Genomic DNA, 24,641 nt, shown 5'->3' on the forward strand with positions numbered 1-24,641 from the left:
TTTCTCCTTCGCTCAGCGGCCCCGCCCACACACCCTCCCCCCGCTCAGCGGCCCCGCCCACACACCCTCCCCCCGCTCAGCGGCCCCGCCCACAGCCCTCCCCACCAGCCAGCAGCCCCGCCCCCGTCCCGCACGTCTCTGACGTCACTCAGCCCTGACGTCACTGCGGCGCTGGGCGGTGGCGGCCCCGCCCCGCCCCGCCCACCACACCGCCCAGCGGCCCCGCCCACACACCCTCCCCCCGCTCAGTGACCCCGCCCCCTGCCCCGCCCACCCCTCCGTCCAGCGGCCCCGCCCACACACCCTCCCCCCACTCAGCGGCCCCGCCCCCGCCCTCCCCCCGCCCCGGCGCGTCTCTGACGTCACTCAGCCCTGACGTCACTGGGGCACTGGGCGGTGGTGGCTCCGCCCCTGCCTCCACGTCGGTTCTCCATGGCGACGGCGCGGTCAGCGCTCTGGGCTGTGCTCTGGCGGTCGGTTGGCGTCTGAGCTGCGCTGAGGGGAAGGCGTGGGGTCGCTGACCCGAGATGGGCGGACGGAGAGGCGACAGCTTCGAGGGCGTGAGCACTGACCGCCTCAAGCTGGAGCTGCTGGAGGAAATCCACAGGAAGTGAGCGTCAGGGCGCGTGGGCTGAGGTCCACCGGGTCGCGTCCACACCCCGCGTTGACATTCACGTCCTGAGCTCAGGTCCACAGCCCGAGTTCAGGTCTACACCCCAGGTTCAGATCCACAGCTCAGTTCAGGTCCACACACCCCGAGTTCAGATCCACATGCCCCGAGTTCAGGTCCACAGCCTGAGCTCAGGTCCGCACACCCCGAGTTCAGGTCCACACACCCCAAGTTCAGGTGTACACACCTGAGTTCATATCCACAGCCCGAGTTCATATCCACAGCTCAGTTCAGGTCCACATGCCCCGAGTTCATATCCACAGCCCGAGTTCATATCCACACACCCCAAGTTCATATCCACAGCTCGAGTTCAGGTCTACACTCCCCAAGGTCAGGTCCACACACCCGAGTTCATATCCATAGCCCGAGTTCAGGTCTACACACCCCGACTTCAGGTCCAGACACCCTGAGTTCATATCCACATACCCCGAGTTCATATCCACAGCCCGAGTTCAGGACTACACATCCCGGGTTCATGTCCACACACCCTGAGTTCATATCCACAGCCCGAGCTCAGGTCTACACGCTCTGAGTTCAGGTCCATACACCCCGAGTTCATATCCACAGCCCAAGTTCAGGTCCACACACCCCAAGTTCATATCCACAGCCTGAGTTCATATCCACAGCCTGAGTTCAGGTCTACACACCCCAGGTTCATATCCACAGCCCGAGTTCAGGTCTACACACCCTGAGTTCATATCCACAGCCCGAGTTCCGGTCTACACACCCTGAGTTCACATCCACAGCCTGAGTTCAGGTCTACACACCCCAAGTTCATATCCACACCCCAAGTTTAGGTCCACACCCCAGGTTCAGATCCAGAGCTCAGTTCAGGTCCACATACCCCAAGTTCAGGTCCACACACCCCAAGTTCAGGTCCACACACCCCAAGTTCAGGTCCACACCTCAAGTTCAGGTCCATACCTCACATTCAGCCCACTCCCCAAGTTCAGTCCATACCCCGAGTTCAGTCCACACCTCGTATCAGTCCACCCCGAGTTTAGGTCCACACCCCCCTAGTTCAGATCCACGTGGACTTCAGTCTACACGGAGTTCATATCCACACCCTGAATTCAGTCCACACCCCAAGTTCAGGACCACACCCTGAATTCAGTCCACACCCTGAGTCAGTCCACCCGCTGAATTTAGGTCCACACCCCTTGATATCAGGTCACACTGGACTTCAGTCTATACCCTGAGTTCATATCCATACCCTGAATTCAGTCCACATACCCCAAGTTCATTCCACACCTTGAGTTCGGGTCCACCTCTGAGGGCATTCCCTGGGCTTCTCTTGGTGCAGAGCTGAGTGGCCCCCATTCAAGGCCACTGCACCAAAAGTACCACCCAGGCAAAGATGGGGCCACCTCTAAAAGCAGTGCAGAAGGCTCTCTCGCTTCTTTGATAATTAATCAGTTGCTGCCAGTCAGCCCCGACTCATGGAGACTTATGTGTGTCAGACTAGAGCTGTGCTCCAGAGGGTTTTCAGTGGCTGGTGGTTTAGATTTAGATCCTAGGCCTTTCTCCTGAGGTGCCTTTGGGTAGACGCAAACCTCCAGCCTTTCAGTTAGCAGCGAAGTGCGTTAACTGTTTGTACCACCCTGGGACTCCCTTTTTTAATCATGCATTTGGTATTAAAAATACTAAGGCTTTGAAGTAGGATGTTCTGCCTTTAGGATCAAATAGAATGGAGTGTGTTAAGTCATGTATGTATATTATACTGGTAAAACACGCGTTTGATTTTGATGTTCCACTAAAGTCAGGTTTTCTGTTTAAAATACCGAAGGTTTTACTTAGTTATGCTTTTCTTTCATCCTTTGGATGAACTTCAGAAATAGTGACATTTTATAAAGCACTCAGCTGCTAACTGAAAGGTTGGCAGTTTGAACCCACCAGCCACTCTGTGGGAGAAATATATGGCAGTCTGCTTTCGTAAAGATTACAGCCTTGGAAACCCGACGGGGTAGTTCTCTTTCGTGCACGGTTGCTAGGAGTTGGAATTGACTGGGTAGCAACAGGGTTTTTCCTGGGGGGTACAACAAAATGAAACGCTAACTGCCTAAATTCACATGCTACGCTAAGTTGGGTATACAAATAGTTACTGCACCAGGTGTCTTGGCCATCTAGTGCTGCTGTAACAGAAGTATCACAAGTGGTTTGCTTTGACAAAGAAGTTTATTCTTTCACAGTCTAGTAGGCTAGAAGTCCGAATTCAGAGGGTCAGCTCCAGGGGAAGGCTTTCTCTCTCTGTCAGCTCTGGAGGAAGGTCCTTGTCATCAGTCTTTCCTTGGTCTGGGAGGATCTCAGCGCAGGAACCTCAGGGGCAAAAGACACGCTCTGCTCCTGGAGCTGCTTTCTTGGTAGTATGAGGTCCCCCATGTCTCTCTGCTCACTTCTCTCTTTTATATCTCAAAAGAGATTGGCTTGAGACACTATCTAATCTTGTAGATCTCATCAATATAACTGCCACTAATCCATCGCATTACATCATAGTGATAGGATTTACAGCACAGAGGGAAATCACATCAGATGACAAAATGATAGACAATCATACAGCACTGGGAATCATGACCTACCCATGATTCTGGGGGAATGCAATTTAATTTATGACACCAGGATTGAATGAGATGTGTATAAAGACAAGCTCTGCTGTTGTTACTTTGCTGTAATATCGTCATACTTAGCTCAGTGCCTTGAACACGTTCTTGTTGTTGTGTGCTGTCCAGTCAGTTCCAACTCATAGCGACCCTGTGAACAACAGAACGAATCCCTGCCCAGGCCTGCACCATCCCCACAATCTTTGTTATGCATGAGCCCATTGTTGGAACCACTGTGCCAATCTATCTCCCTGAGGGTCTTCCTCTTTTTCACTGACCCTCTACTCCACCAGCATGACATCCTTCTTCAGGAACGGATCCCTACTAACATGTTCAAAGTATGTGAGTTGTAGTCTCGCCATCCTTGCTTCTAAGGAGCATTTGGGTTGTACTTCTTCCAAGACAGATTTTTTCGTTCTTTTGGCAGTCCATGGTATATTCAGTATTATTTGCTAACACCACAATTCAAAGACATCAGTTCTTCTTCAGTCTTCCTTATTCATCATCCAGCTTTCTCGTGCATATGAGGCAATTGAAAACACCATGGCTTGGGTCAGGCGCACCTTCATCTTCAAGGTGACATCTTTGCTTTTCAACACTGTAAAGAGGTCTTTTGTAGCAGATTTGCCCAATGTAATGTATCTTTTGATTTCTTGACTGCTTTCTCCATGGACGTTGATTGTGGATCCAAGTAAAATAAAATCCTTCACAACTTCAATCTTTTCTCCATTTGTCATGATGTTGACTGCTGGTCCAGTTGTGAGGATTTTTGTTTTCTTTATGTTGAAATGTAATCCATATTGAAGCCTGTGGTCTTTGATCTTCATCAGTAAGTGCTTCAAGTCCTCTTCACTTTCAGCAAGCAACGTTGTGTCATCTACATATCGCAGGTTGTTAATGAGTCTTCCCCCAGTCCTGATGGCCCGTTATTCTTCATTTGCTCAGCATCCAGACTGAATACTCATGATGAAAGGATACAACCCCAACGCACACCTTTCCTGACTTTAAACCGTGCAACACCCCTTGTTCTGTTCAAACAACTGCCTCCTGATCTGTGTACAGGTTCCTCTTGAGCACAATTAAGTGTTCTGGAATCCCCATTCTTCTCAATGTTATCTATAATTTGTTATGATCCACACAGTCAAATGTCTTTGCATAGTCAATAAAACACAGGTAAACACCTTTCTGGTATTTTCTGCTTTCAGCCAGGATCCATCTGACATCAGCAATGATATCCTTGGTTCCACGTCCTCTTCTAAATCTGACTTGAATTTCTGGCAGTTCCCTGTCGACATACTACTGCAGCCGCTTTTGAATGATCTTCAGCAAAATTTTACTTGCATGTGATATTAACGATATTGTTCGATAATTTCCACATGCAGTTGGATCACATTTCTTGGCAATAGGCATAAATATGGATCTCTTCCAGTTGGCTGGCCAGATTTCTTGGCATAGACGAGTGAGCACAGAGCTGCATCCATTTGTTGAAACATCTCAATTGATACTCCGTCTATTCCTGGAGCCTTGTTTTTTGCCAATGCCTTCAGTGTGGCTTGGATCTCTTCCTTCCTTCAGTACCATCAGTTCTTGATCATATGCTACCTCCTGAAATGGTTGAACGACTACCAATTCTTTTTGGCATAGCAGCTGTGTGTTCTTCCTACCTTCTTCTGGTGCTTCCATGTGGGACAGTCCTACTGTGTCATGTAGGGTCGCTATGAGTGAAATCAACTTCCCCACTGCACATAAGAACAAAAACTTTGCTGGGGGATGAGAAACCAGATAACCAAATTCTTTGAGGCCATATTTAAATTAAGAGTAAAGCCTTTCTAGTTTTGCCTGTGGGATTTCTCTCTTTCCTTGATATTTAGTCCCTATTTGTGACCAGTCAGGCACTGGCTAATCATGAGCCTGCATTTGCCTGATTCCTGATTCTCAACCATGCCTTCAGTAAGTGATGTTTCAGAATAAACTGTTTCTGGGGTAGTCGTTACCATTTACTATATATTATTTTTCTCATGTTATTTTTAGTTGAATCATAATTAATAAGAAATATTTTTAATAACAGGGAGGTAGTACAACTCTCCATGCTTGAAATAAAACACAAAATAACGGAACTGGAGGCCAAACTCTGTGCTGACAATGAAGGTACGTAAGTAACAAATTATATATGTGAGTATCGTATAATCCTTTTCCATCTTACTAAGCCACCTGTAATGCATTAAAATACGTACCATTGAGTGGTAATACCAAGATTTCTGTATTGCTTTTTGATGACATCAATAACAATTTATTACAGAAGCTTCAAAACTGATATTTCAGGATGTCAAACCTATTTCTGTGTAATTATTCTTTTACCTTACAAGTTCAGAATTTTCAAAAATTGGCAAAACCTTTGTTACATAACATCAATACATTATTTCCTTACTGAATGCAAGAATACCACAAGTTTTCTATTAAACTCAAGTCATACACTTCATATCTTTACTTATGGATTTGGGTTTTGGCTACTTGTTTGTCTTAGAAGAATATGCACAGAGAGGTTGAATACACCCCACACACCTCTGTGTCCTTTAAACCTGCATTATGCAGATGACACAACCTTGCTTGCTCAGAGTGAAGAGGACTTGAAGCACTTACTGATGAAGACCCAAGATCACAGCCTTCAGTATGGATTACACCTCAACATAAAGAACACAAAAATCCTCACAACTGGACCAATAAGCAACATTATGATAAATGGAGAAAAGATTGAAGTTGTCAAAGATTTCATTTTACTTGGATCCACAGTCAATGCCCATGGAAGTAGTGAAGAAATCAAAAGAGGTATTGCATTGGGGAAATCTGCTGCAAAAGATCTCTTTAAAGTGTTGAAAAGCAAAGATATCATTTTAAGGACTAAGGTGCACATGACCCAAGCCATGGTGTTTTCAGTTGCCTCATATGCATGTGAAAGCTGGACAGTGAGTAAGGAAGACCGAAGAAGAATCGATGCCTTTGAATTATGATATTGGTAAAGAACACTGAATATACCATGGGCTTCCAGAGGAATGAACAAATCTGCCTTGCAAGAAGTACAGCCAGAATGATCATTAGAAGAGAGGATGGTGAGACTTCATCTCACATACTTTGGACATGTTACCACGAGGGACAAATCCCTGGAGAAGGACACCATGCTTGGTGAAGTAGAGGGTCAGTGCAAAAGCCGGAGACCCTCAACGAGATGGGTTGACACAGTGGCTGCAACAATGGGCTCAAGCACAGCAACGACTGTGAGGGTGGAGCAGGACCAGGCAGCGTTTCACTGTGTTGCACACAGGGTCGTTATGAGTCGAAACCAACTAGACGGCACCTAACAACAACAATTAAAGATAATTCACTCCACAGATACTGGCTGAGAGCCTGTCATATGTCAACACTTTGAATATAGAGATGGAAGACCTTTCACAGAGGTTCACAGACTGCAGGGAGAAAGTGTCAAGTAAACTAAAACATGAACACGAGAAGGAATATAAATGAATTTAGCCTTAGGAGAAATGGAGACTGCGGGCTGAGGGCATCAAGACAGCCTTCCACCAGAGGCAATGCTGGAACTGAATGCTGCAGAACAGGAGGCGTTTATTAGGGCTGTGGGCGTGGACTTGGGTGCTTAAACCCGTTTATACTTCTCTCCTCCTTTACTGGGGGAGCCATGAACAAAAGAATTCGTAGCAATATGAAAAATAAAATGCCACTTTTCTTAAGTAGCCAGTGCTACGTTAAAGTAAAGCTCAGCTGGAGAACACTGCTTTGTCCCAAGGCTGAAGTAGCTTCCTGTATCTCCACATCTTTGTCTTAGATTAGAACCTGGTCTGTGGGGGCAGACTCTGAGTACACTGACCAAGTGGTTGCATTGGCAAGGTTTTCTGGAATTTCCTGATGTACCTAGTTACAGACAAAACAGAAGGAATGCTCACAGATACAGTTAGTCTCTCAATGCAATGACTGTGCCCACTAGTAAAACGCAGCCCAACGAGTCACATCATCAACAACTCTTGGCACTGGGAGGAGCTAATATGGAGTTATAAAGAGAAAAAGTGAGAATGTAGAAGAGAAAGTGCTGTCCTCAGTGGGCCAAAGCTTAAGCCTTAAAGCAAAGGCAGGAACACGTACCTCTTCCTTAGCATTAACTAAGGTCAGGAACTGTGCCGGTGAGGTGGTTACTATTCTCCACTTACGGAAAAATGAAGTCCAGGAACTTAAATAACTTGCTGAGTTCATATAGCCAGGCAGTGGCAGAGCTAAGGATCAGATCTGTTGTTGTGTGCCATCAAGTCAGTTCCAGCTCATAGCGACCCTATAGGACACAGTAGACTGCCCCACAGGGTTTCCAAGGCTGTCATCTTCACAGGAGCAGATTGCCAGGTCTTTCTCTCGAGGAGCAGATTGCCAGGTCTTTCTCCCAAGGAGCAGATGTTGGGTTCGAATCGCCAATCTTTTGGTTAGCAGGTAAGTGCTTAACCATTGCGCCACCAGTACTCTCGGCCACTTCTATTATTACTGCAATTACTTCCTACCACATCAGCACTGAAAACAGCTCTGGTTATCAACTGCTGTGTAGCAAATGCCCCTCCCTATAATTTAGGGGCTTAAAACAGCACATGGTCTCTCACAGTTCTGTGGCTTTCTTGGGTTCATCTGGGGATTCTTGACTGGAGTCTCTCAAGTGGTTGCAATTAAGACATTGTGTGGGACTCAGTCTTCTGAAGGCTTGACTGGACGTTCCGAGAGGGTTCTCTCACATGGCTAGCATTTGATCCTGCCTGTTGGCTGTGAGCCCAGCTTGGACTTCCTACCAGAAAGGTCTACACATGGCCTCTTCCTGTGGTCTGTGCTTCTCAGTGTGGTGGCTGAGTTCCGAGAGGAAGTGTCCCAGAAATAGTATTCCAAAGAGCACAAGGAGAAGCTGCCAGGCCAGTCAAGGCTACTTCTAGAACTGGCCTGGTATCATTTCCACTGTCTTCTGTTGACCTAAGCAGTCATAGTTTCAAAGGGCTGGAGAAATAGGCTCTACTTTTTGAGGAAGAGTGGCAGGGTCACGTTACAGAAGAGCACGTAGCATGGAAGATGTTACTGTGGTCATCTTTGCAAAATACAATCTGCCAAGAGGTGTCGTAGAGTAACAACTTTCACCAAACTTTCTGCAGCAGAGACCTTTATTGTGACATATCAGAAAACAAAAAACGGCAATTGGCTGCAAGCACTCAGGCTGTAAACAGACCAAAATCCAAAGAAGTACGATTTTCAGGTGCTTTTCATACAGCTTTGACAGGTGATGATTCATTGTGAGTAAAGGTCTTTCAGTGTGCCCTTTACAGTCGTTGGTACCAACGGTACCTAAGAGTAAGTTCCTTACATGCTCTGATTGGTTAAAGGCAACTCAGATCACGGCTGGGTGACTTGTTTTTTGTTTTCCAACACTTGGTCTCTTGGCTCAGAGGTCCTAGGTCTGTCATATGATGGTTTTTTGTTATGTGGGCTACATGTGATAGTGGGTAGATCTTTAACTCACTTCCTGGGGCAAAAAGTGTTACTTATTTTTTGGTACTCACCTCTAGAGTCCATTGAACCTGTTAGAGCACCCCGTTCTTCCCTCTGCTGTAATTGTTTATTGTTGGAGGTTCTATAGATTGTGACAAACAAGTTGGTCTTTGTGCCTGCTGCGGTTAGGTTAACCCTTTTTCAGGCAGTATTAGCATAATTCTATTTCGAGAGAACCTTGAGTAATTGATAAAGATGGAATATAGATTGTAATGAGAACATGACAGGACATAAAATGAAGCTTTATGAAGGAGAAAAATCAAGAAGTCTTTAATATAGAGCTAATGAATTTTATTTATTGTAAAGGCAATGGGAAGGAATTATTTTAATTTATTATTATTTCAACATTATAAAAGGATCCCTGGTGGCACAGTGGTTAAGTGCTCGGCTGCTAACCTGGAGGTCGGTGGTTCGAACCCAGTAGCTGTTCTACTAGAGAAAGATGCGGCGGCCTGCTTCTGTAAAGATTTACAGCCTTGGAAACCCTATGGGGTAGTTCTGCTCTGTCCTGTAGGGTCGCTATGAGTCGGAATCAGCTGGGTAGCAATGGGTTTGGTTTAGTTTTCGTAACATTATAAAAGAAATAAAGTGACAGCAGTGGGTGCACTCACTGTTTAGATGATTCTTTCACACTTTCCAGTCTCCTCAGACCCCCGTCTTTCCCCATCCTCACTCTCAGCTAATGACCACATCTTCCTCTTTGAGTACGAAAAGTAATGAGAAGAGAATTTCCACCTGCTTCCACCAACAAAGTCACATCTGCATGTAGTCTTCCTGTGGGCTGCGGTCTTCATTCTCATCTAAGGTTAACCCCTTGGGCATGGGCCCCAGTGTCTCAGCTACTCCAGGATGCCGCTCCAGGGATTGGCTCCTCTCCCTACACTGTCAGTTTCCCTGCTCCACTGGGTCATTCCCGACAGTGTACAAACATGCTGAATCTATTTTATCTAAAAACACAAGCAAAAAAACTTCTGTTGACCTATTTCTCCTTCCCCTGTGAGCCCCTTTCTCTACCCATGTGCAGCAAAACTCTTTAAAACACTTTTCTACTTCCACTTTCTCATTGCATATTCTGTATGTCTATTGACTGTGCCTGTTTATTTTTTTTAACTTGATCTGGCTTCTAATAGGATTAATTTTTACCTGAAACCAGTGTCAAAGAGAGAAATTGATAGCAGATATTTTGCTTTGATTTTGGGGTTTTCTTACCCATGAAACCAAATATTTACTTTAAAGAAATTCTTGACCAAAATTAATCCTGCCAAAGGTTTTTCTCTTACCCAATCTCACAAATCCTTTCTTGCCTGTTGGGAGTCTGTCTTGCTGAATTTGAATTTCAAAAGATACAGCTGTGTGGAGAAGCAGAGACCATCTTATGACCTGATATCAGTTGATCTCAGTAAAGGGGGAGGGCTGGCTTCAGTCAATCATGTTAAGATTAACTAACGGTTGACATTCTATTCTTCTTCCTCATCTTCTCTTTATAAGCCTCATTGTATCTAGCTTACTTTGAGCCATTTGCTTTTTCTTGGAATCAAAATGGTCTCCCTATATGCACATAGAATAACTGCTCAGAATAAACCTGATGTTTCAATTTCTTTGAGTTTTGATTAATTTTAGCCCACTGAAGAGCCTGAGGAGAAAGGCCCCAGTTGCTACACGGCTGGAGATGAAGCCTCATCAGGACACTTGTGGAAATGCTAGAATGTTACTCGGCAGGGTCTCAATAGGTCCTTGACACAGGAAATGGTAGCATGTCCATGTGAAAATGGAGGTAGAGGCAGCCACTCAAGACTAATATTTTTAGTAGTTCTCTAACTCATCCCAGTCAGAAGCCTTCCCTCCACTTCATTGAACCTCCTTCTGTCAGGTTAGCCATCTAGTGCTACCATAACAGAAATATGACAAGTAGATTTTACAAGTCCAAATTTGGGGCAACAAGTCCAAATTTGGGGTGCTGGCTCCAGGAGAAGGCTTTCTCTCTCTGTCAGCTCTGGAGGAAGGTCCTTGTCCTCAATCTTCCCCTGGTTGAGAAGCTTCTCAGGCACAGGGACCCCATGTCCAAAGGACGTGCTCTGCTCCTGGTGCTGCTTTCTTGGTGGCATGAAGTCCCCAACTCTCTGCTTGCTTCCCTTTCCTTTTATCTCTTCAGAGATAAAAGGTGGTACAGGCCACGCCCCAGGGAAACTCCCTTTACCTTGGATCAGGGAGGTGACCTGAGTAAAGGTGGTGTTACAATCCCACCCTAATCCTCTCAACATAAAATTACAATCACAAAATGGAGGACAGCCACACAATACTGGGAATCATGGCCTAACCAAGTTGACATGTATTTTTGGGAGGACACAATTCGATCCATGACACGGGGTCACCCTTGTCTTACTTGACCTGTCAGCGTCATCATCACAGTTGATCATAACTGCTTCCTTTATTTTTTGGCTTTAACAAAGAGAAGCTCATTCTCTCACAGTCTAGTAGGCTAGAAGTCCGAATTCAGGGCACTAGCTCCAGGGGAAGGCTTTCTCTCTCTGTCAACTCTGGAGGAAGGTCCTTGTTATCAGTCTTCCCTTGGTCTAGGAGCATCTCAGCACAGGAACCTCAGGTCCAAAGGAAACGCTCTGTTCCCAGAGCTGCTTTCTTGGTGGTATGAGGTCCCCTATAACTTCTTCCTTTAAACTACTTGTTCATTTGACTTCTAAGATACCGCACTCTTGTTTTCTTCCTACCCATCGGGCATTTCTTCTGATTACTCTTTGCTGTTTCCTAGTCATCGTCCTGATTTCTAAAAACATGAAGTGTCCCAGGTCTCAGTTGTTCCTGGCTTTTCTTTGATAAGTGCACCTACTGCTTAGGTGATCTCCTGGGGTCTTAAGGTGTTAATACAGTGTTAACATGAATTTACATCTCAACCGTGAACCTCTCCTTTGAGCAGTAGGCTTTTTTTTTTAAATATTTTTTGATGTTGTTGTTGTTGAGAAAATACACAGCAAAACATACACCAATTCGACAGTTTCTACATATACGCTCCAGTGACACTGGTGACATTTTTCCAGTTGTGCAGTCATCCTCGCCCGCCTGTACCAAATCCTTCCTCCCTCATTATCGTAAACTCACTGCCCCGTGCCGCCTCCTGAAACGGCCGAACGTCAACCCCTTCTCTCTGGTATAGTGACTCTGTGTATTCCTTTCATCTTTTTTTGATGCTTCCTGCATCATTCAGTATTTTGCCCGTAGAATCCTTCAAAACTGCAACTCAAGGCTTGAATTTTTTCTTCAATTCTTTCAGTTTGAGAAATGCCGAGCATGTTTTTCCCTTTTGGTTTTCTAACTTCAGGTCTTTGCACATTTCATTATAACACTTTGTCTTCTTGAGCCACCCTTTGAAATCTCTTCAGCTCTTTTACTTCATTTCTTCCATTCACTTTAGCTACTCTGTGTTCAAGAACAAGTTTCAGAGTCTCTTCTGACATCCACCTTGGTCGTCTCCTTTTTTCCTGTCTTTTTAATGACATCTTGCTTTCTTCATGTATGGTGTCCTTGATGTCATTCCACAGCTCGCCTTGTCTTTGATCATTAGTATTCAATGCATCGAATTTGTTCTTGAGATGGTCTCTAAATTCAGGTGGAGTATACTTAAGGTAATATTTTTGTTCTTGTGGACTTGTTTTAATTTTCTTCAACTTGCATATGAGCAATTGATGGTCTGTTCCACAGGGGCCCCCGGCCTTGTTCTAACTGATGATATTGATCTTTTCTATTGTCTCTTTCTACAGATGTAGTCAATTTGATTCCTGTGTGTTCCATCTGGTGAGGTCCGTGTGTACAGTCGCTGTTTATGTTGGTGGAAAAAGGTATTTGCAATGAAGAAGTCATTGGTCTTGCAAAGTTCTATCATGCAATCTCCCACGTCATCTTTGTCACCAAGCCCATATTTTCCCACTATAGATCCTTCTTCTTTGTTTCCAACTTTTGCATTCTAATCACCAGTAATTATCAGTGCATCTTGATTGAATGTTTGATCAGTTTCAGACTGCAGAAGTTGGTAAAAAGCTCCAGTTTCTTTATCTTTGGCATTAGTGGTTGCTGCATAAATTTGAATAGTCATATTAACTGGTCTTCCTTGCAGGCATATGGGTATTATTCTGTCACTGACAGTGTTGTGCTTCAGGATAGATCTTGAAATGTTCTTTTTGATAGTGAATACAATGCCATTCCTCTTCAATATATCATTCCCGACATAGTAAACCACACAATTGTCTGAGAATGGTCAGTACCAGTCCTTTTCAGCTTACTAATGTCTAGGATATCAATGTTTATGTTTTCCATTTCATTTTGACCACTTCCAGTTTTCCTAGATTCATGCTTCGTACATTCCATGTTCTGATTATTTATGGACATTTGCAGCTGTTTCTTCTCATTTCGAGTCGTGCTACATCAGCAAATGAAGGTCCCGAAAGCTTGACTCCACCCATGTCATTAGGGTCGACTTTGAGGAGGCAGCTCTTCCCAGTTGTATTCTGAGTGTTTTCCAACCTGAGGGGCTCATCTTCTGGCACCACATCAGACAGTGTTCCGCTGCTACTCATAAGGTTTTCACTGGCTGATTTTTTCAGAAGTAGCCTGCCAGGCCCTTCTTCCTAGTCTGTCTTAGTCTGGAAGCTCCACTGAAACCTGCCCACCAAGGGTGACCCTGCTGGTATTTGAAATACCAGGGGCAGAGCTTCCAGCGTCACAGCAACACACAAGCCACCACAGCACGACAAACTGACAGACGTGTGATGGCAAAAATGCCTAGGACCCACCAAAGTCACAATGCAGCCCGATAGTATGTGAGAAGTGTTTTTTTCCTCCATTTTTTCTGTATACAGTTGTTGTGAAATCTCCTCCTTTAATTCAACAGTTTATATGTCTTTCTCCTTGTCTTCCACCACACAGAGCTGTGTGTACTGGGGGACCACACACGTCCTCAGCCACGTGGAGCCGTGGGCACTGGTGGGCTGCACACGTCCTCCGTCACACGGAGCCGTGGGCACTGGGGGGCTGCACACGTCCTCCCCTACACGGAGCCGTGGGCACTGGGGGGCCGCACACGTCCTCTGCCACACGGAGCCATGGGCACTGGGGGACCGCACACGTCCTCAGCCACATGGAGCCGTGGGCACTGGGGGACTGCACATGTCCTCAGCCACATGGAGCCGTGGGCACTGGGGGGGCTGTACACGTCCTCCACCACACGGAGCCATGGGCACTGGGGGATTGCACACATCCCCTACCATCCAGAGCTGTGGGTACTGGGGGATTGTACATATAAGTATGCTGATGTCCTCTACCATCCAGAGCTGTTGATTTTTACATGGACCCTGTGATCCTGGAAAACAGCAATGGTTAAAGGAATCCCCCCACCTTTGTGTTCAGGAAAACAGCTCACTGCCAAAAACCACCCTTCCCATGTGACTTAGATAAGACTTAGGGATGCCTCCTTGTTACCTGTGACAAGGCCACACCAAAAACAAACAGACAAAGAAACCCACCGCCACTGAGTTTATTCCAACTCATAGTTACCCTGTAGGACAGAGCAGAACTGCTCCATAGGGTTTCCAAGACTGTAATATTTATGGAAGCCAATTGCGACATATTTCTCCTGAGGAGTGGCTGGTGGGTTTGACCTGCTGACCTTTTGGTTAGCAGTCGAGCACTTTAGCCACTGCTCCACCAGTCCCTCCAAATTCCATATCTTGCCTCATAAGTGCATAACTGAACTGCTTGTCCCCACTTAGCACTCAGAGACAAAATGCGTGCTCATTAAACTTTGGTGAAGCTTCTTTCCTTCTTGGAAGTGCCTGCACTTTGTCCTCCCTCAACCTCAGCCAACACACCACCCCTTTCTGGGAGCCCCTCACGGAGAACAGGTTGGCTTCAGCGCAAACCGTTCTGATTTTCTATCTGATGACATCACCTGCTCATCCCACTTGCCCACACCTGGGTTTTTTCTACTCTTAAGCCCCCCAGAAACCAAACTCTTTTCACTTAAGTCCATTTTGACTCATAGTGACCCCATGTGACAGAGCAGAACTTCCTATAGCATTTTCTAGGCTTAATCTTTACAGGAGGAGATCACCAGGTCTTTCTCCCATGGAATTATTGGTAGGTTCGAACATCCAACCTTTTCCTTAGCAGCTAAGTGCTTAACCATTGCACCACCAGAGCTCCGTTGTTTACTCCCAGTCACTGTAAAAGAAACATGCCTTTTTTTCCCCCTAACTGAGATGCTTGCAGATCTGCGGTCAGGGTATTCTCCCAATTGTAGTCCCTGTCCCCATTATTATGTGGTGAAACCCAGAAGAGCCAGAACTCGGCAGTTCTGCCTTGTTTTTCCGGATCTCACAAGTTCCCTGCCTGTGACAGGGTGCAGCCTCGCTTTTCTATGGCTCATTTTAGCGGAAAACATTTGAGCATTCCTTCTCTGACAGGTTTCTGCCTTACACAGGTTTTACTGTAATAGTCCTTTTCCTTTTCCCCTTTTCTCTCTGAAGAACATTTATCCTTATCAAAATCTGGATTTGTCTAAATATAAAACCTAAAAAGATGAAGGGCATGGAAGAAAAAATAGAGACAACACTAGGGGCCCTAATATATGGCATAAAGAGAATGCAAACCGTAACTAACAATGCACAAACACCAGAAGACAGACTAGATAAATGGGAGCGCCTAAAAATTAACACTTAAGCTTATCGAAAGACTTCACCAAAACAGTAAAAGGAGACCCTGGAGACTGGGAAAAAAATTTTGGCCATGACACATCTGACAAGGATCCAATCTCTAAATTTAATCTATAGAATACTTCAACAACTCAACAACAAAAAGACAAATAATCCAATTGAAAAAAGGGGAAAGGATGTGAACAGACACTTTACCAAAGAAGGCATTCGGGTGGCTAACAGGCACATGAGGAAATGCTCGTGACCATTAGCCTTTAGAGAAATGCAAATCAAAACTACAATAGGACACCATCTCACCCCAACATTACTGTGGCACGAATCAAAAAACCCAGAAAATAACAAACGTTGGAGAGGTTGCGGGGAGATTGGAACTCTTATGCACTGCTGGTAGGAGTGCAAAATGTACAACCACTGTGGAAAATGGTGTGGTGCCTCCTTAAAAGGCTAGAAATAGAAGTACCATGTGATCCTGCAATCCCACTCCTAGGAATATACCCTAGAGAAATAAGAGCTGTCACACGAATAGACATATGCACACCCATGTTCATTGCAGCACTGTTCACAACAGCAAAAAGATGGAAACAACCTAAGTGCCCATCAACAGATGAGTGGGTAAACAAACTATGGTACATACACACAGTGGGATACCACGCAATGATAAAGAACAATGATGAATCCGTGAAACATTTCTCAACATGGATGAACCTGGAGGGCATTATGCTGAATGAAATAAGTCAATCACAAAAGGACAAATACTGTATGAGACCACTATTATAAAAACTTATGAAAAGGTTTACACACAGAAAAAAACAAAATGTTTGATGGTTATGAATATGGGGAGAGATGGGGGTGAGGAAATCACAAACTAGATAGACAAGTGTTAACTTTGGTGAAGTGAAAGAAAACACAAAGTATAGGGGAAGTCAGCACAACTTGTCATGGAGGTTTCCTAGACACACCCAAACACCTAGAGGAACCCGAGTTATTGGGGTTGAGGGCCGGGGACCATGGTCTCGGGGGACATCTAGCTTAATTAGCATAACATAGTTCATAAAGAAAATATTCTACATCCTACTTTGGTGAGTAGCGTCTGGGGTCTTAAAAGCTTGTGAGCAGCTGTCTAAGCTATATCCATTGGTCTCATCCTGTCTGGAGCCAAGGAGAATGAAGAAAACCAAAGACACAAGGAAAATACTAATCTAAAGGGCTAACGGAACACATGAACCACAGCCTCCACCAGCCTGAGCCCAAAAGAACTGGATGGTGCCCGGCTACCACCACCAACGGCTCTGATAGGGATCACAATAGAGGGTCCTAGATAGAATGACAGAAAAACGTAGAACACAGTTCGAATTCATGAAAAAGAAAAAAAACAGACTTACTGGTTTGACAGAGACTGGAGGAACTCCTGAGACTGTGGCCCCCGGACACCCAGCTAACTCAGAACTGAAGCTACTCCCAGAGTCCACCTTTCAGCCAAAGATTAGACAGCCTATAAAACAAACAGTAACACATGTGAGGAACGTGCTTCTTAGTTCAATCAAGTATACGAGACGAAATAGGCAACACCTACCCAAAAGTAATGATGAAAAGGCAGGAAGGGACAGGAAAACTGCATGAATGGACATGGGGAACCCAAGGTAGAAAGTGCTGACACATCGTTGGGATTGCAACCAGTGTCACAAAACAAATTGTACATAAGCTTTTAAATGAGAAACTAATTTGTGCTATAAACTTTCACCTAAAAAAAAAAGCACAATAAAATTAAAAAATAAACCTGGATATGTGTTTTGTTTGACACGTGTGGGCACTGGAGGCCAGTTCACTGCTGGCATCACCTCTGAGGTTTGGCACTCGTTGACGTTGATACATCATAGCAGACTACTGGGATTATCACACTTGGTGATCTGGGGTAAAATGTTTAGAAACTACACCCACTTATGACAGAAATTAGCTGCAGTCTTTGTTTTTTGGTCACCATAGTCTTGCGCCGAATCTTCTATTCCCATGGTGGAGAAAGTGGAGAAGGGAGTAAGACTGTAAAGAGAGGCTGCAGCTGGACAGATTTTCAGTCTTTCAGGGTGTCTCCTTTCTTCTTGTTCCCTAAAGCATTTGGATTAGTGACTGTCAGCATCAGTCCGGAGGATGCTCCTGCTCTTTCTGGGCAGACCACCTCTGCATAGAGACCAGGGGGAAAGGGTTGGAGGTTGACAGTGGCACGTGCTGGTTATCTCTTTCTGCCCCGAGCAGTGTGGGCACAAGTTACTTTCTATTGTACAGAGCATTTGAAATTTAAAGACAAACTGTATTTTTTTTGTCAGCAAAGTTTTACTGTCAAGACTCAAAGTTCCCTTTGGGCCTTGAAGCTGACCAAAGACTGAGATTCTAGGCTGTTTTCTCCTTCTCTTTCCTAGAGCAATGAGACTAGGGCTTGGGCCTTAGTAACCAGAGGGGTTTAGTTAAAGAGACGTGCTTAGGGACCAGAGAAGATGCGTGCGTAGGCAGTTACATGTGAACCGTTACCCCATTGTTGTGGTTGGGTGTTGTCGATTCTGACTCATAGCGCCCCCATGTGACAGAGGAGAACTGCCTTGTAGGGTTTCCTGGGCCGTCATCTTATGGAAGCAGATCGCAGGTCTTTCTCCTACAGAGCAGCTGGGTGGGTTCAAACCACCAGCCTCCTGGTTAGCAGCCGAGCACTTCACCACTGCAGGACCAGGCTCCTTAGTGTCCCAGCAGCAGGGCAGTGAGCATCCAAGCCTCAAGTCGGGTACACTGGGCTCAGATTCATCTAAGGAGTGTTACACAGTAACTCTGAGCCTAGGTTCCCCCGTCCATAAAAGAGCTAACTAGTTAATTGTTTTAATAAGAACGAAATTAGTATATGTCAAGTGTAATGTGCTGCACACGTAGTAAACACTTGATAAGTGGAAGTTATTAAACAGACTTCAGAGTTCACGGGCAAAAGACGTAAAAGTGGACAGGAAGTAGGCTGTGAGGCTAGTTCTTTGTTGTTGTGACAGTAAAACCTGTGAAAGCTGGAACATGTGTTAGGTGGAAACCTGTCAGAGATGGAAAACACAAATGTTTCCACTAAAACAAGCAATAGAAAAGTGGCAAGACTGTGCCCCGTGAGAGGTGGAAAACTCATGAGACCCAGAAAAATGAAGCAGTCCTGTCGACTTCTGCACTCAGAGTTTCACTGTATATATGGGTACTTCAGGGTGCAAGGAAAGAAACATGTTCCTGATCTTGCCTCTGTGGGGTTTACTATAAAGATACTTGAGGAAGTACCGGAGAGTGAGGGGAGTGAGGAAGAACAGGGATCACGGTGGTCGGCGTGAGGCCCGGCTGTGTGGTGATCCAGTGGGTGTCTTTGCCCTTCAGTCTGAAACCTATCTAACGGAGAAAACTTTCCCTTCTCCTTGTTCTGTAGTGCTGGTAAAGTCAAGTAACAGGGCCAGGCTGAGCTGACTGATACTAGTTTATTGAATAAATGAGAGTTGATGTGGTGATCTTGATTTTTCCCCCTTTTCACTCAGGTGGTGAATGGAAAACCCGTTATGAGACACAACTTGAACTGAACAATCAGCTAGAAAAGCAAATTGTTTCTCTTGAAGAGAAAATGGAAAAAATTCGTGGAAACCCTTCAGGTTCAAAAGCAATCTATTTATGTTTTACCAGTTGAGTTAAAGCTGCCAAGACATCACTCGCTCCTGTTTCCTTTGTTGTAGACAGACTGTCTTCTATCCGTGTCTATGAACGAATGCCAGTGGTAAGTAAGAGATGGCTAGAAAAACGGTAATTGAAGGAAATGGGGTACTTTTTCGTTTTCCAGGTAGACTGTAAGCAGCAGTTGAAGACAGTTCATGCAGAGCTTTTCCTAGGATGTGAGGAATTCTGTGGCCAGGCCTTCAGCTTGACCTCCCCCGTAAACCTGGGCTGGGATGTGATGCAGGAATACGTGGCACAAACAAAACACAGTGCAAGAGCGAAAATCTCAATAGGCTGGAAATTGTCAATCGCTTGCGACGTGAAAGAGCCTGTTTAACACAGAAATGCATTCTAATACACAGGAAAAATACGTTTTCATTCTAGCTTCTCTGGAATATATGTGTGTACTTACACATACACACACACGCATGCACATGTAATCGGTATATGTGCATGTATATGTGTGTAGACAGACATGTAAATACAGTGAACCTGTGACAGCAGAACTCATGGGCCTGCGTTGTTTTTCCGGGTACCACAGTTTTCCACCTCTGACAGGTGCGGTCTGACCATTTTTCTGTTGCTCGTTTTAGTGGAAAATACCTGAGTGTTCCTCCTCTGACAGGTTTTGCCTTATACAGGTTCCAGCTTTCACAGGTTTTACTGTATGCACGTATCTATATGTATCCAGTGTGTACATGTTGACATGTCTCTATAAAACCCGACATCAGAGAACCCATAAACTACCTTCAGTACGAAGCCTCGTGCTGACCCACCTACCATTCCCTCTGGTTGCCCTGGGTGACGCGTGCCCCTTTGAAAGTAAACCCTGATAAACAACTTAACCTCATATGACGTCTTAGATTTTACAAAGCACATTTACTTACTTGTCATTCACTGAAATACTTATGTTTTCAATGTAGAGAAGGTCCAGAGTACAACTTACACTGGGCCCGGAGCATGGCTCTCTCTCCAGCCTCTCTCCGGTGTTTATTTCAAGAATACTGAAAGTCTTGGAAATCTTATAAAAAGAAAAAGAAAATAAATCAAGGCTTCTTTTTAGGGAAACAAAAACACAGTACTTAGCTGAGTAGAGTTTATATACTATGTAAGTCTGTTTTATAAAAACAGTAATAACTTGTCTTTAAATGAATATATATATAGCCTGCAAATTAATTTCATGTGTGTTATCTCAGTCTTGCAACAAATTCGTGAGAAAAAATTTAATATGATTCCTTTTAATACACATGACGCTAAAGAGATGAAGTCATCTCCTCAAAATCACGGAGCCTGGAGGTGTGGACCCGATTCTCACCTTCTGAGTTGCCTGCGCCCATTTAACTGCCATGCTACACCGTCAACCCCTCTACGCTCCTGACGAGAAATAGCTAAGCTAACCGCTGTACTCACAGAGGTACTGAGACCCAGAGGGTGTACGGATATTGCCCTTTGAATAACTGCAAACCTTTAATGAAAATACAGGGAAATCTTACATTTTTGCTAAGAAATGAACTGGGGAGAAATAAGCCTTTCTGTACACCTCTCTCTCTCTTATTTTCAGCTCAGAAACATCCTTAATTCTCTAACTGGAAAGTCAGGAAAATAACATTGCTTTTTTTTTTTTTTTTAATTAGAAAAACTGGAACGATTTTTTTTCTTTCCCTCTTTCATGGAGTCAAATCCCCCTCTTGTGTCATTTAGAAATTACAGTTAGGTCTGTTTTAAGCTTAATGCTTTTTCTTATCTGTAGGTAGGATTTTTAAACTACCTACAGAACATAAAGTACAAGATAATACCTGCAGAATATAAAATGTTTTGCATACATGCTTCTTGGTGACTACCCTCATTGGTAGCTCAGGAAATTGAGTGTCACTAGTTATGTGGAAAAGGAGCCCTGGTGGTGCAGTGGGTAAGAGCCATAGCAAGCTACGGCTGCTAACTGAAAGGTCGGCGGTTCAAATCTACCAGTCGCTCCTTGGAAACCCTGTGGATCGGTCCTACTCTGTCCTGGAGGGTTGATGAGTCGGAATCGACTCGATGGCAGTGGGGGTGTACTGATCATGGACAATTAAATCATAATTATTATGTTTCCTTCATACACATCTTTCAAACTTTTATTGAGGTGAAGTTCACACAACATAAAGTCTAACCACTTTAAGGTGGCATTTAGTGCATTCCCAGTTCCCCGTGTGGCGCAGCCACCAACTTTATCTGGTCCCAAACCATGTTCTTCACCCCGGAAGGAAACCTGGCACATGCTAGCTCTTGTCCCTGATTTCCTCTTCCTCCCTGCCCCGGCAGCCACCAGGCTGCATCCAGTCTCTGTGGATTTATCTGTTCCAGACATTTCATATACATGGAATCTTACATTGTGTCGGCTTTGTGTCGGCTTCTTTCACTAAGCACAGTGTTTCGAGGTTCGCCATGTCCTTACGGCAGAGTAATACGCCCTTGTGTGTATGCACCACTCATGGTGTGCCCACTCATCCCTTGATGGGCGTATGCATTTTCAGGGCTGTGTTATATTCCACTTACTGGATATGCGATGTCCAATTAATTTTATCTTCAGGGTGATATTATAAGTTATTTCTAGTTTAATCCATAGAGGATAATGTGGCAAACAACTGTATACTCTACTATTAATAAATCTTCATGTTTTTGTCAATTTTTTAATTCAATTTTTTACAAAAAAAAATAATTTATAGATGGAATCAAGGTTACCTTTTCTCCCCCTTCCCTTTGTGCCTTCATAGGCAAGTACTATTGTAGATTTGGTGTCTGTCATTCCAGTTTATTTCTTAATATCTTTCTACACATTTTTTTTGTGTCTAAAATGCATATAAAATATCATACTGTACATATAATTCATTTCAACATTTAAAAATCTATCCATATTTTTTAATATGTAAATTTTATCTGCTGTGTAATATTTCTGTATGTATACAGGTAGTCCCTGATTTACAATGGGGTTCTGTTCTGTCAGCTCCATCATAAGTTGGTTCTGATATAAGTTGGATGCCTCTTTTTTTAAAATTTTCATTATTACTGCCTTTATTATCAGTATCATTATAGAGGCAATTTGTGAACATCTGAGAATGAGCACATCGGCAAACTGTGTGCTACCGCACTGTATGTAGTACGTATTACTGACAATGAGGTGTATCAGAAAAACTCGACAGCAGACAGTCGTTTAGTGCAGCTCCTCGTGACTCCAATATGTCCTAGGTTGGGGACTGCCTGTATATCCTAATTTATCTGTTCCCCTATTTATGTACATTGTGGACTTTTCAAAACCTTCACTACTGCAGGCATGGCCAGGGTGAGCGTATTCACACAGCCTCTGCTACAAACTCAAAGTGTTGTACAGGTTTGGCAGACTTTTCTGTGCTGGGCTAGATAATAACTCTTTTTGGCTTTATGAGCCATTACTTTCCATTGCTGCTACTCAGGTCTGCTGCTGTAGCTTGCTTGGAAGCAGCCATGCACAGCACCTAGTAAGGAGGTGTGGCTGTATTCTCATGAAACGTGGTTTATAAAAACAGGAAAGCGGCTGTATTTGGCCCTGGGGCTGTAGTTTGTTGACCCCTGCTTTAGGGCAGTGGACCTCAAACTTTAGTTGTGGCAGAATCACATGGGAAACCCCAGTTCATTGAGGATCTCCCTATTTTTCACTGACGCTCTGCTTTACCAACCATGATGTCCTTTTCTAGGATTGATCCTTCCTGATGATGGGTCCAAAGTCAGCATCCTCACTGCTAAGGAGCGTGCTGGCTGTTGTCCCTCTCTATCTAGAAATGGGACTTTTGGAATGAGACTGTCCTTGTTCAGATTCAGACTGTGGGACACTGAGGGAATGACTTCATCTCTTTGAGGCCTACTGTCCTCATCTGTAAAATGGGGTTAATTAAGCTGTCTTGCAAGGTTATTGTGAAGATCAGTAGAGATACATAAAGCAAATAGCATAGTGCCTGGCATTGTAAACACCTTTAGTTCCCTTTTCTGCTTCCCTTAATAAAGGAGAAGTAAAATGTCATTAAAACTAGTCTGTTGTAAAATTAACCTCAATCCAGCTGGAAGGAAAAAGGGCAAGACCAAAGCCCAGAGTCGTGAGATTTGTTTTTACTCATTCATATGTGCTGTTATATAAGTTGCAAATTTTCTGGTACCTTCTTAAAACTAGTGGTAGAATTTTGGGGTTGCTAGTCACCCGTTGCCATCGAGTCGATTCCCAGTCATAGTGACCCTATAGGACAGATTAGAGCTGCCCTGTAGGGTTTTCAAGGCTGTAATCTTTCCCGTTGCCATTGAGTCGATTCCCAGTCATAGTGACCCTATAGGACAGATTAGAGCTGCCCTGTAGGGTTTTCAAGGCTGTAATCTTTATGGAAGCAGTCTGCTACATCTTTCTTCTGCCTAGCTGGCTGGTGGGCTCGAACTGCCAACCTTTCAGGTAGCAGCGAAGCACTACCAGGGCTCCAGGGTTGTTAGTTCCTTTTGAGAAAGCAGGGGCTTCAGCAGGGATTTAACCTCTCTTCCCTTGAGCTAGCTGGGTATATATTTTCTAGCTCTGTCAGCTCTGTCTACATCTACCAGAAGAAGGGAAACTCTAAGAGTTTTCCGTCTTAGAACGTCCAGGTGCATCCAGCAAAGACCTGCAGCCATTCACTGGAAGACGAACCTCTGTTTTAAGCAAGCCAAATAACTTTAACAGGTGAGGGTGGCTAGACCATTGTCTCTGATGAGCAGTAGCTGTTCTCGGGTCTGGCTGGGCGCCCCAGGTTTCTCCATGACTCTCGGGTCTGTCTGGGCGCCCCAGGCTTCTCCATGACTCTCGGGTCTGTCTGGGCGCCCCAGGCTTCTCCATGACTCTCGGGTCTGGCTGGGCGCCCCAGGCTTCTCCATGACTCTCGGGTCTGGCTGGGCGCCCCAGGCTTCTCCATGACTCTCGGGTCTGGCTGGGCGCCCCAGGCTTCTCCATGACTCTCGGGTCTGTCTGGGCGCCCCAGGCTTCTCCATGACTCTCGGGTCTGGCTGGGCGCCCCAGGCTTCTCCATGACTCTCGGGTCTGGCTGGGCGCCCCAGGCTTCTCCATGACTCTCGGGTCTGGCTGGGCGCCCCAGGTTTCTCCATGACTCTCGGGTCTGTCTGGGCGCCCCAGGCTTCTCCATGAATCTCGGGTCTGTCTGGGCGCCCCAGGCTTCTCCATGAATCTCGGGTCTGGCTGGGCGCCCCAGGCTTCTCCATGACTCTCGGGTCTGGCTGGGCGCCCCAGGTTTCTCCATGACTCTCGGGTCTGTCTGGGCGCCCCAGGTTTCTCCATGAATTTCGGGTCTGTCTGGGCGCCCCAGGCTTCTCCATGAC

General features: G+C 45.1%; 1 protein-coding gene across 1 annotated transcript in view; it reads left to right on the plus strand.

Moving 5' to 3' along the window:
* The first annotated feature begins 527 nt into the window (after nucleotides 1–527).
* Nucleotides 528–24,641, plus strand: part of CCDC169 (coiled-coil domain containing 169) — a 76,852-nt gene continuing 52,738 nt past the window's right edge. The window contains exons 1-4 of the mRNA XM_064269915.1: nucleotides 528–610; nucleotides 5,336–5,415; nucleotides 19,109–19,219; nucleotides 19,301–19,341. Of these exons, the coding sequence (XP_064125985.1) occupies nucleotides 528–610; nucleotides 5,336–5,415; nucleotides 19,109–19,219; nucleotides 19,301–19,341 (315 nt within the window). The remainder of the gene's footprint in view (nucleotides 611–5,335; nucleotides 5,416–19,108; nucleotides 19,220–19,300; nucleotides 19,342–24,641) is intronic.

The sequence above is a fragment of the Loxodonta africana genome, chromosome 17, assembly GCF_030014295.1.
Source record: "Loxodonta africana isolate mLoxAfr1 chromosome 17, mLoxAfr1.hap2, whole genome shotgun sequence".
NCBI classification, from domain to species: Eukaryota; Metazoa; Chordata; class Mammalia; order Proboscidea; family Elephantidae; genus Loxodonta; species Loxodonta africana.